This window comes from Antedon bifida, chromosome 5, assembly GCF_963402885.1.
Source record: "Antedon bifida chromosome 5, ecAntBifi1.1, whole genome shotgun sequence".
In the NCBI taxonomy this organism is placed as follows: Eukaryota; Metazoa; Echinodermata; class Crinoidea; order Comatulida; family Antedonidae; genus Antedon; species Antedon bifida.
Window position 1 is genome coordinate 10,910,408 of NC_136230.1, and position 12,264 is coordinate 10,922,671.

At 31.6% G+C, this 12,264-nt stretch overlaps 1 protein-coding gene across 2 annotated transcripts; it reads right to left on the minus strand.

Annotated features, from left to right (window-relative positions):
- Window positions 1–3,745: 3,745 nt before the first annotated feature.
- On the minus strand, window positions 3,746–9,055 carry LOC144842700 (uncharacterized). 2 transcript variants are annotated; one of them, XM_078699233.1, is made up of 5 exons: window positions 8,889–9,055; window positions 7,022–7,153; window positions 5,862–5,980; window positions 5,246–5,366; window positions 3,746–4,772 (listed from the first exon to the last, which is right to left on the minus strand). In XM_078699233.1, the coding sequence occupies exons 2-5, from the start codon at window positions 7,143–7,145 to the stop codon at window positions 4,669–4,671; spliced, it is 468 nt and encodes a 155-aa protein (XP_078555359.1). In that variant the 5' UTR covers window positions 7,146–7,153; window positions 8,889–9,055; the 3' UTR covers window positions 3,746–4,668. The 2 variants fall into 2 exon arrangements, with proteins under 2 accessions (XP_078555359.1, XP_078555358.1); XM_078699232.1 differs by having other exon boundaries at window positions 3,747–4,772; window positions 7,022–7,150; window positions 8,885–9,054.
- Between the last annotated feature and the right edge of the window lie 3,209 nt (window positions 9,056–12,264).

The window sequence follows — 12,264 nt, forward strand, 5'->3', positions numbered from 1 at the left end:
TTGGGTCAAATTATGTCAAAATGTATTATTTATGTTATGTAAGTGGCCACCCTCGGGACCTGGAAAAGTGGTCTGCCGATAAAGGGCCAAAATCACGTATTATGGCTATGCACGATATTCTTAACGAAACGAGCCTCTCAATTTTCCAGCTAATTGTATTATTATTTATAATCAGGTGGTTTAGTATTTTTTAGCATTTTCAGACAAATTTTAAAAGCTTTTAACATATGAAAAATGGTCGGTCAAAATCTGTGTAGTTTTCTCATCTCTTCACAGTAATGTTTTTTAAACCGTTTCGAAATAAACCTAATATATAAAGAAATACAATAAACATGGACCTCTAATTCATAGATCCATGCAATAAGTATCACATTTTTCGGGTGGCCGCTTACGGGAGGTCATTTATCATACAAAAAATCTCATTTTTAGTATAAAAAGGTACCCGCAGCTGCTTACGGGAGGTGGCCGCTTACAGTAGGTACCAAATGCACTAATTAGATAGGAAGAACAAAACAGGCTTTTCAAAGTGCGTCTGTTAAGGGAGGTGGCCGCTTACGGGAGGTGCCCGCTGTAAATAAAATATGGGGTTTTCATGAATAAAAATAATCACAGAAGAAAGTCATTACGAATATGACCTTGTGAAATGGTAATTTGAAAATGCTAATAAGGCATGCCTGCTAATAATCTACAAATTTAAATTTGTATAAGATAAGTGTGAAAAATCTAAAGGTGTGGGGTTTGTAGTCGGAAGTGGTGGTGGATGGGCATGTGGGATCTGTTTAGGTTAGCAAATAAAAGAAGTAAAAATGAAAGAGGAGCTTCAAAATAAGAGAGGAGTAATCTGTTGCAAAGATTAAAATTCACAACGATATGATAATTTATTCAAATTTCCAGAGGATATAACCTATAAAATGACATTAAAACTGGGAATTACAGAATCTATAATTAAAAATATTGGTTTTTTTTCTCACAACACAACTAGAACTATATAAAACATTAAGAATTTGTCTGACCAATGAGTTTCAAATCAGATAATCAAAGAAAATAAAATGTTTTTACTAATATACCATGTTTTTTTTTTATAAAAATGCCTATGTTTCTCGCAACACTGCTTGTAGATTTTTAAATTACCCCAGTATTTTATTTTAGAAATCAATTATTAAACATTAGAACTACCTATTTGTAATAAATCAGCTAAAAAAATACACCACTTTGGGAGTTATGGTGAAGTAAAGTTTAGTTGCATTTAACAATTTAAAAAAAGTGAGAAACACCCCTTTTTAAATAAATGGTATCTCCCAAAGTATGAAATCAAAAATAAAAAAAAAATATGAAACAGGTACACAATGCATTGTTATTATGCATACACTAATTATTTTTTATAATTAAATGAACAAAACAAAAATATCGTTCATCAAAGTAGTACCAATATCCATTTTAAAAAACCACAAAAAAGGACAAAATTTGTCAAAAACACAAATTTGGCTGTTGCCATGGAAATATATGTGTGAAATAAAAAATACTTCATATTTGATTTCTCTCAACACATATATAGCCATGTGCAAAATTTGAAAGAAATCCATTTTTTTGAGTCTGCCACTATTTTTGATATTTCTTTGATTCTTACAGACAATGGCTCTTAATTTGTCAGCTCATGAATTATTGATTCTCACCATCTAACTCATGTACATTCATTTGTATATGTTTAATCATGGAGAAATAAGTAAGATATATTTGTTTATATTTTTGGTTTATAGCAGTTGTAGACTAATTTACACTTACTATTTACACGGACATCATTTATGTGTTTTTTTGAATATTTTTATTTCTTTGTATAATGATAATATTAAGTGTGTGCAGTGATAATATCGCTATTTATATATATTTTATATTCTTTCAGTTTCACTTTAATAACAGTAATAATCCTGTTTTGAATAGTTTTATATTTTATAGTTATTCTTTAAAAAAAATATATTTTACTACAGTTTAATAAAGTAATAAAAGTATTGGGTTGTATACAATTTACATAATTATGTATTTCTTAAAAGATTAAAATAGAAAGTCAGAAATATATGTATATTTGATATGAAATATAACAGTAATATAATCAGTTTATTTGATATATATATAAAATTGCCATGTTATAGATATTTTAGACTGGGGTTTACTGTTCTTAAATTAAAAAGTTATCTCCATCAATTAATTTGTGGACAGTGGTAATGGAAAATGAGTTTTGTGTAAGCCCCCCTCCTGCTTTTTTTTCTTTATAAGATGATTTAAATACAATGCAGAAATATATGTATATTTGGTATAAAATATAACGGTAATAAAATCAGTTTCTGTTTATAGTTTAAGAGAGGAAATTTAGTTTTTAACTGGGTAACTATTTGTAATAGAAATTGTATTTTCTTATATAAAAATGATGTTCATTCGAATTATATACACGAGAGTCCATTTGTTGAATTGTCTATCTTTAAACACTAAAAGAATGTCCTCATAAAATAGGGCTTATTTTGCTCACTCCACCAGAAAAATAAGTGGGGTTATTGTTGTTATTTTATAATAAAAACAATAGAATCCTGGAGCTACCCTTTAAGCATGGCTTACTAACTTTCTCTTTTAAGAGGATATAAATGAATAACATTCTTTGGTGGTGATTTCATAATGCTATTCATAGATCATTGTACATTTTTATAACAAGTTAAAAAGTTAAAATTTGAATGACATCATATTCTAAAATTAGTAACATTTAGTTAATCATTTCAATGCTCATTATTATTACATAAATGTATATATTTGCTTTTACAGATATGAATAACCCATGCTTTGAGATTTTAAATTGATAGGAAGTTTCTGCTATTTTAAAAAGTATAAGTGGGTTTACTATTACATGATGATTTCATTTTCCACTCATTCATTTCACAGCCTAGCTTCTACTGTTTATTGTGTTATAAATAGGCTTTCAGGGAAGATTAATTTCTTTCTTCCCTGGGTTTACTATAGGCAAAATAATGTTTTTTAATTGTTTATTTACATGATTTACCTAAAGATTCTGTAAAATAATTCAGTTCAAATTGTTGCTGTGTGTATATATAGTACAATTCCTTGCTACTAACACAGCCGTTTATACCATACATAATACACGTGTGTGCGTAGGACTAATACAATGCAAATTAGACTAGCCATAACACAGCATTACATTTTTGTATTCGCTTTTAATTAAGAATTTCAATGAAAAGTCTAGATAGAACAGAAATGTTGGAAATAAATATGATTATTTTTAATAACTGTTTGTATATTTTAATTCATATACTTGAACTGTCAAAACAAAGGAACTAAGGATGTAGTTTTTACTCCATTTGTTTTTTTATAGTATGATAGTTTCATCAAACACAAACAAATTATGCTTTATAAACAGAAATTAGTCTTTCATCACTTATGAATTCAAACACATTTTAGACCACAAGTTATGTTTGCATTTGAAGTTGAACATTCCAAGCTGTTGATAAATTAGTTTGTACAGTATTCACAATATTAGAGTCACTCGTTTTTTAAAATGCTGTTTTTTTTAAAACTTTATTATACTTTCCTATTATATTACTACTAATAAATTATTAATAATATAGGAGTGTATTGTTAATACTGTAAAATAATCTGTTAATGATTTTTTTATTTATTTTTATTTTGTATTTGTTTAAAAAAACACAGAAAAGAACACAGATATAATTTTTAGAAATCTGATTTTATTTTACTAAAAACTATTGTATTATTAATTAATACCACTCCACATGAAATTGATTTATAATGATATCTTTATCTATCACAGTAAAAATTATCAAAGTAAAACAATTTATAACTCTAAAAAGAAAACTGAAGACAAGTTGTAAATGTTAATACAAAATTAGATTATTATAATATTCTGTATAAAAAATATAGCTCAATTTCTTTGCATCATTAAATTCTAATTTGTTTGTATTTATTTGGTTTTCTTCATCATTGCTTTAAACTGAATTGCAATATATGTACGATATAAAAAAATATATTTTCACACACAAAGAAAGACTTAAAAACGATTGAGATTTTACAGGGTTAAAAAAAATTTAAATTTGATTACTTTGCTGAATGTTCAGTTATTACATATCCGCTGGCCAATTACTAATCAAATTCATTATGTATGGGCCTGTAAAACTGATCTGATCTAATCATTCAATTACACAGAAATGTATATACAACTGTAAAAACTATTGCCCAGTAAATTTGTTTCCCAGTTTCCCTCCTTCTGATGTTTTACCTATTGTTTATGATATACTGCTGCTGTATACTAAGGTTCAGGTAACGGTATTTATAGTATTCTATTCATTTATCAGACACCAGAAAATTACACATTTTCTTATAACTATTAATTATTAACTCTCTCTCCAGTAAGCAGACTAATTTTTTTTTTTCCTAACACAAGACATTTTCTTTAATGCTCAAAAGATCCCAAGGGGTAGTGCCGAATGTTTAAGATACAGTACTCTAGCTATCTAACCTTTCAAAATATTATCAATCTACAGTATAGTATATTGCTTTTCTACTAAAATATTTGTTTGAGGCCTAATATGACTATCTGTACTTTACTACATATGTATGTATAGTACGTATACTGTATACGTATTTTCAAGTAATTTATCGTGGTTTAACTATTTTAAGGAATGCTCCTGGGACGTTCTTTGATGGGTCTTCTGATTGGATTAGTGTCGCATCGCCATTCTCTATCGCAAGATAAGTATCTGTGCAAAAAAAATAATAATCCTGATGTAAAATCAACAATTAGTTTTCATTAATGTAAATTTGAGATTGCATTTCATCAGCTAGTGATAAAAGGAGAAGAATTTAGTAGCCATGAAGGCTAATTTATACAGATGAGATGTATCGGTAAGCGGAAAACAAACAATATAGAATCTATGTTGTCTTCATATGACCATTTACACAAAATGCAGAGTGGACCGGTGTCTGTGTAAATTGGCCTGAATAGTTATAACACACCCATTTGATTGATTAATTTGTATCATGAGCTGTGCAATATCTTCTCCCATTTCAACGTGCTATTGCATGGTCAGCTTTTTGCAAACTGTAATGGCTAGACCTTACCTATCACTACTAGATAAGTGTTTATTTTATGTATAATTTTCTTGCACTATTTTTAATACTGTTATGGTAAAAACTGCTTCTTCGGGAGAACATTTAAATTAATTTGACATACCTGGTTTATTGACAGCTTGAAACAACCAACTGTTTGTGTTACTCTCAGAAATGAAGTAAAAGAACCGATCATCATCAGGCTTCAACTCGATCACCTGATTATTTAAAAGGTCACTACCATTCTTTAAAAAAAAATTAAAAATCATGTTCGACATTAAACTCCATTCATACATATTAACATTTTGGTTTGTACTGTTCCGCATTAAATACGTACTACCATTTAATAACATGTTTTGGCATGCATATGTTATGAACTTGCATGAATACTACGGATCATGTGGTCTCCAGGAGAAACTCTCGCATTATTCAGAATTTAGATGCAAATAATCATCACATATGGCGTGAATTGCGATGGCACATACTACTACAACCATGACAATTTCAGTCAGATAAAGATGAAGAGGTGAAGCCGAGTGAAAATAGAATCTTATCTCATCAAATTATTTGTACCATTGCACTAATACTTGCACAATATTTGTATATTTCAGTGAAATATAGAATTATTATGAATGAGAACGTCAAATAAAATACATTTAAACAAAATAACATAGGATATTTATAAACTTTAAAACAAAAGTTATCATACAATCAATCTAACAATATACTGTAAACCATACCTTTAGCTCTATATTCTGACCACTAGAACTGGATGTAATGCACGATTCAGAATCCTTATGTACTACTGCACATACCTGCTTTCTCTCATCATTTAAAAACTTATTGACAACAAAAAGTCCTGAAAAGAATAACATAATAGAACCGTTTTTAATATTGTGATATGATTCTTATTTGTAAAAATAATTATTAAAACCAAATTATAATAATTTCAATTTCCTTTTATAACAACATTGTTATTCAAACCATAAATTCTATACAAATATTTACATTATTTTATGTTTCGAGATACACCCCTATTAAGAAGAAATTTGTCTGTGAAACCTAGGGGAGCAATATTTGTTTTAACTTTACTGACAACTATTTAGGGGACACACCTATAAAGAGAACACTTTGTTGGGTTCTAACTGTGCATTTTATACACTAGATTATAATCTGCAAAACTTTATGGTCCAACGAATTACCCCAATAAACCACAGTGAACCCCCATAAACCACAGCGTACCCACCAATATCCCACCAATAATGAACCACAGCAAACCCAAAGAACCAGTATCCGACGAATTACCCCAATGAACCACAGTGTACCCCACCAATAATGAACCACAGCAAACCCCAATGAATCAGTGTCCGACAAATTACCCCAATCAACCACAGCGTACCCAAATGAACCACGGCGTACCCAGTGAAAAATTTCATTTTAAAATTTTGTTTAGCAATATTGATAAATCAAACTGATTTTCGAGTCGAGAAACATAGTTTTGTATTGTATTTTTTGCTACACAATTTTAGAAATGTATAGCAATAAGGTTGTTTTGTATAGCTTTTTGCTATGCTACACTAGCAAAGTTATTACCTGGTACCCCACCAATAATGAACCACAGCATACCCCAATGAATCAGTGTCCGACAAATTACCCCAATCAACCACAGTGAACCCCAATAAACCACAGCGTACCCCACCAATAATGAACCACAGCATACCCCAATGAACCAGTGTCCGACGAATTAGCCCAATCAACTGCATCGGATCCCAGACTTATACCAATTAAAAAGCATTGACTGTGACTCCCCTATGTCTTGAAATGGTCACTGGTCCATTCACATGGTTCATTGGGGTAATTCGTTGGACCACAACCTATATAAGCTTGAATGTTCACAAACCATCCTGTCCTTCAATACTCTTGGTTGCACATAACTTGTTTTCATTGTTCACTTTTAAATACTCAGCTTTTTTTCCTGGTCTGTAAATCATTAGATGTTGTGAATCCACTTTTAATAGGGACATGTCTCCTACTGCACATATTAAAAACAAAAAACAAAGTTTATACACATGTTGATAAATATAAATAATGATATAAAAAAGTGATTTAAAAAACCCTTTTTCTTAATTGAATGAACAAGAATTCCATTCCACAGGTTTATTTTCCAATCTTGTATTGTATTTTTTATACAAAATAAACTGTCATTTTTAGTTGAAACAGGAAGATCTCTCTGCCTTCCTGCTAATTGAAAGATACATCAGGGATGTTAAAACTCGATCCCGGTGGTTGATACTGAGTTAACTGTCATAAGTACAGTACCTACCTGTCAACCCTTTACACATAAACTATAATAGGCCTAGATACTATTACTATTAATTAGTAATAATTTAGTTTATGCCAGAGTTAGAAAAAGCCTTCTACTAAAGTTCTACAGACAGTAATACTAGGCCTTAGCCTAGGTAGGTAGACCTCTACTAGGCCTAGGCCTATACCCAGCTGGAAAAGAAGTACAGTACGAGTACTACTACCTAGGCTAGTTAGCTAGCTAGGCCCCTTCCTAGCTCGAATTTTACTATCATCTAGCCTAGGCCTATGTTATGCGCGATTTGAACGATTTGCGCAATTTAAAATTGCGCAAAGAATTTCTTGCGCAATTTGAATTGAAACATCTGTTTCAAATTGCGCAAGCAACGTATTAAATTGCGCAAGTAATCTGCAAATTGCGCAAGGTTTTTCGACAGATTGTGAAATCATGCACACCCATATTTTTATAGTAATTTCTAAGAATGATTAAAAATTAAAGATAATATCGCATTTCGTTGTAATAGTGAAAATGTTGTTATTGTTAGCATACCAACGAAGACCCGACAAAGGAAAACGAAGCGGTGGTGTTCCCCGGCGGGCGGCTATACTACTCTAGCCTACGTACTCCTACTGGCTATGTTTTGATAGCAAGTCTAAACGTTGGTGGCGGTAGACTATGTTGCGTATCAGAGCCATATATATGGCTCTGTTGCGTATTACTGCCTTAATTTTTACATTTATTTTGATTTATTTCAAGTTACAAGAGTGATAATATTATTTAATTGTGTATGCCATTTATGTTGTGTATTATACACATGGTATCTTCGCATTTATTATGTTTCATTTTGAGTTATTAGTTTTCAATAAATTATTATTGTTAACCAATCGTCGACGTTAGCACGCATTCTGGTAGAATTCTGTTGCGCAATTTGACAATTTTACAAATTGTGCAGCGCAATTTGAAATTGCGCAAGGATTTTCTTGCGCAATTTGAAATTGCGCAAGTTGATTGCGCAATTTGAAATTGCGCAAAAAATTCCTTGCGCAATTTGAAATTGCGCAAAGAATTCTTGCGCAATTTGAAATTGCGCAAGGATTTTCTCGTTCAAATCGCGCATAACACCTACTTAAGTAATAATACTAGGCCTAGGCTAGTCCAGTTGGCAGGCCGACAGGCCTTTTTTTTAGTTTTAGACAGGCCTAGGCCTACTATACTATCAGAGAGAGGCCTACTACTACGCCTAGTAGGCCTTCCTTGGCCTGCCTATCCTAGCGTTAGGCTGTCACTCTGGCCGCCAGAAGTTAATAATGTTAGGTTAGTTTGGTCTAGCCTAGGCTAGTAGTAGTAGTAGTAGTAGTAGTAGTACTAGTAACTAGGCTAGTAGTAGTAGCCCGGCCTAGCTAGGTAGGCCTAGAGGTAGGCCAATTCCGCTAAACTAAGTAGAAAATAAAACATAACATACATTATTGATACTATTGGATCAGGTGCCGTTTTATTATTATTACTGTCAAGATTCTTCTACTGCTGTTCGTTTGATTACCAATGCGAATCTCCACATTTTTAGTTGACAAAAGTTAATATTTATAGTTTTGATTCCTTTTGTGATGTACACACACACGTGGGATGATATGCGTCACGTGACTCCTCAGAAAAACGTCATAGGTTATTTTTACTTAAAGGGGGGTTCCGGGTTTAAAATGAATAGTAAAAAATGTAAAATATATTTGTTTGTCTCTTGAACGGTAAAAGTTTCAATTTATATAAGCGCCCAGTGAAGCAGAACGAAGGCTGTGAAATGAGGCCAGATTACAAGTGCAGCTACGGCGATATGACACTGTGTTACAGAATAGGAAATTCGTGAAATGGTCAATCTTCCGACGACTCGTTATCATTAACCATATCAATTACTTTTGTAAAATTATACTTATCTGATGTAATTTTAGTCGGTCTTCCCATTTATGAAGTCAATTTTCTATGAAAATTTATCAAAACAGTGAAAACTTAGATATGTTTGCACTTTACGTTTGCCGATTTTCGCACTGACTTAGGGAAAGCCTTCAAAATCAATGAAGCGTAACGCAGTCGGAAAGCCGCGTTGGTAACGCATCACTGATTTCATTCATTGTGAGGGCGCGCTTCGTGGAAAATGTTGGAATTTTTGCTATTTTAGTACACTTAGAAAATGGTATAATTTTGATATTAAATGAAATCAATAAACGTATTTCAATAGTTGAACTACAAGCGTAAATAATGATAAAAACTGTGATCTAAATTCCACAGATTTTTTGTTTCAAGAAATATCATTATTTTATGTATAAACTTTTTTACTTTAATTTTTTTTTAAATGATGGTAAAAAATCATTAAATTTCATATTTTCTAGATAAGGTTTCAAAGCGAATTTAAAATCCTTTCAAGATAAACTATTAAGCTATCTATTAAAATAAAAATCTAATTTTAAGCTTTCTTGGGATGCAACTCCCACTAATCAAACCAAACCTACTACATTTCTGTTCTGTTTCGATCGAAAAATCGCCATTTTGAAACTTTGTTTACGTTTTACGAAGCTGGTACGAATCGTCCCGGACCGAATCGTGTCTGTGTTCAATACGGTTTTCATGCAGGTGTATTACGTCATAGGCCTAAGATTTCAATTTGCTCCCCGATTATTGTTCTATTTGGTTTCTGAGCTAGGAAAGGCTACCTACTATAATTACTTACTTGATTTCTAGCCTAGCTAGGCCTAAAAATAGTATTTTCTAGGCCTAGCTAGGCTGAGTAATTCTGATATAATACTAATATTAGATAGGTAGGCCTACCCTAGTGAGTGTTTATAATAGTAGCTGGGTATTCTATAGTCTAGGCTGGTGGTAGGTCTATCCCAGCTCTGCTCATATACCAAGCAAGAAGAAGCCTGAAGGAGAAACTAGGCCCAGAACAAATAAAAAACTGTTAAAAAAACAATAAATGGAAAAAAAAAAAAAAATAACCCATTTTCAATTTATATATGGGGAATGTTTTATAAAATCGGGCATGTTTGTTTCAGAGACTCAAACGTGTATTTTTATATGGTCATGTTTTTAAAAAAGATAATTATGGGCCCAGCTGAAACCAAGATATAAAAATATAAGTCCATCATTTACTTGAGTATTGTTACAGTGATTGGTTGGTACTCAGTATTTCAGTATCTGGCAGTAAATGTCACACTTGTATATAAATATTACTTTATTAGATACAACTTGCATTTCACACAAGCAACCAATTTTTTTTTACGTATACAGAATGTGAAAAAGCAGTTTTTAATACAAATATCTTTCAAACAATACTGATATAAATAGTAAATACTACTACTGTATATAAAAACTTGCTTTTATTTAAATAGCACCTTGTTCATCAAACATAACAAACTAGCTTATAGGCCTATATCATATTAACTTACGTGCATCTTACGGTTGTACTGATTTTATGATTGTTTTATATGTTTATATTGTATATGTATCTGTGTGACTCTGGTTAATAAAGTAAATCAATCAATCAATTGCAACTTAATTTATATCTTATCATTGACTGATCTGAAACGCTTCTAAAACTTGAATGCGTATGAATGTATATGTTATATTATTATTAGCGAATAAAATGAAAAACTATCAGCTGCAGCAATGATATTGAAATCGAGAAAACCATTACAGCTTCCACCTCATATTGAAGAACGAGACAGAAAATCGTCGAGTCTTGATACCAACAAAAAACCTAAAATGAAAATGAATAGCTGAAATGTAATGAATGAAACTATTTAAATAATTGTCACTATGATATGAACAAAACATTGCATCGTTATACAGTATAATTATTCAACAACCTGAAAACATTTTCAGATATAGGCCTACCATGAAAAAGCAGCAAATACAAAATTTCCTTATGTCTGTTTATTGTAATAATTATTAATATTATAAATAAATTGTACCCCTCAGTTGTCAATAATTTTACTATAAATAAATATTTAACTATAGAATAGGTAGGCCTATACCTGTATCAGGCTGCGATTTGCTTAATTATCTTTTTAAAACTTCCCAATGCATCTTCAATATAGAGTAGGATTGTAACGATACTTTAATAATACTAAATTGTAACTAAAGTATTTAAATTATTAACAGAACATGTTACTAGGCCTAGGCCGATATAATACGACAACGGTCCACCAGGTCGTGCATATACTCACCTACAACAACCACAATCAACACACCATGCACCACACACGACGGAACTAGTGCCGCGAGACGTAACAATATATGACATGAGGACCTTTTTTAAAATGTTCGCTATAGGAAGCTTAAATAGGGTTTCAAGCCAATTTTAACGTAAAACAGACTATTGATACTTACTCTATCCATATACGTCGGTTTTTTGGTAATTCACTGTATGGGATGCAAATCCCACTAATGGAAAATTTGTAAACAAACACCTGTTAGAAAACTTCAGTTTTGACGGACGCACACGAACTTTGGAAAGAAATTGTCGCTGACAACAAATCCAACAAATTATTCAGAAAATTAGGTGACCTGCGACATCTTAAACATATAAGGAACTGATCTTACCATATATGGTTAATTTTTCGCCTACTAATGTTTATTAAACAGCTATTAAATGACGTATACTTTATGCTAATGTTTTCGCGCGAAACGTTGATGCTTCTGTGCCGAGAGAGGGCTTCTAAAATTTATGACGTCATGCGAAGTCGAAAATTCAGCGATAACGGTCATATTTCCCAACGCGGCTCTCTGACTGAACGTATACATTCCTACTGAGAGCGAGGAGAGCGAGACGATGATACACGTGCTCT

Bases quoted from the DNA above. Each gene is read 5' to 3' on its own strand.
- LOC144842700 (XM_078699233.1), bottom strand. From the start codon at position 7,145: ATGTCCCTATTAAAAGTGGATTCACAACATCTAATGATTTACAGACCA. The intron at 5,367-5,861 runs GTATGGTTTACA...TTTTTTTTAAAG, and splicing joins GTCAGAATATAGAGCTAAAG to AATGGTAGTGACCTTTTAAA. The intron at 4,773-5,245 runs GTATGTCAAATT...TTTTTTGCACAG, and splicing joins TCAAGCTGTCAATAAACCAG to ATACTTATCTTGCGATAGAG.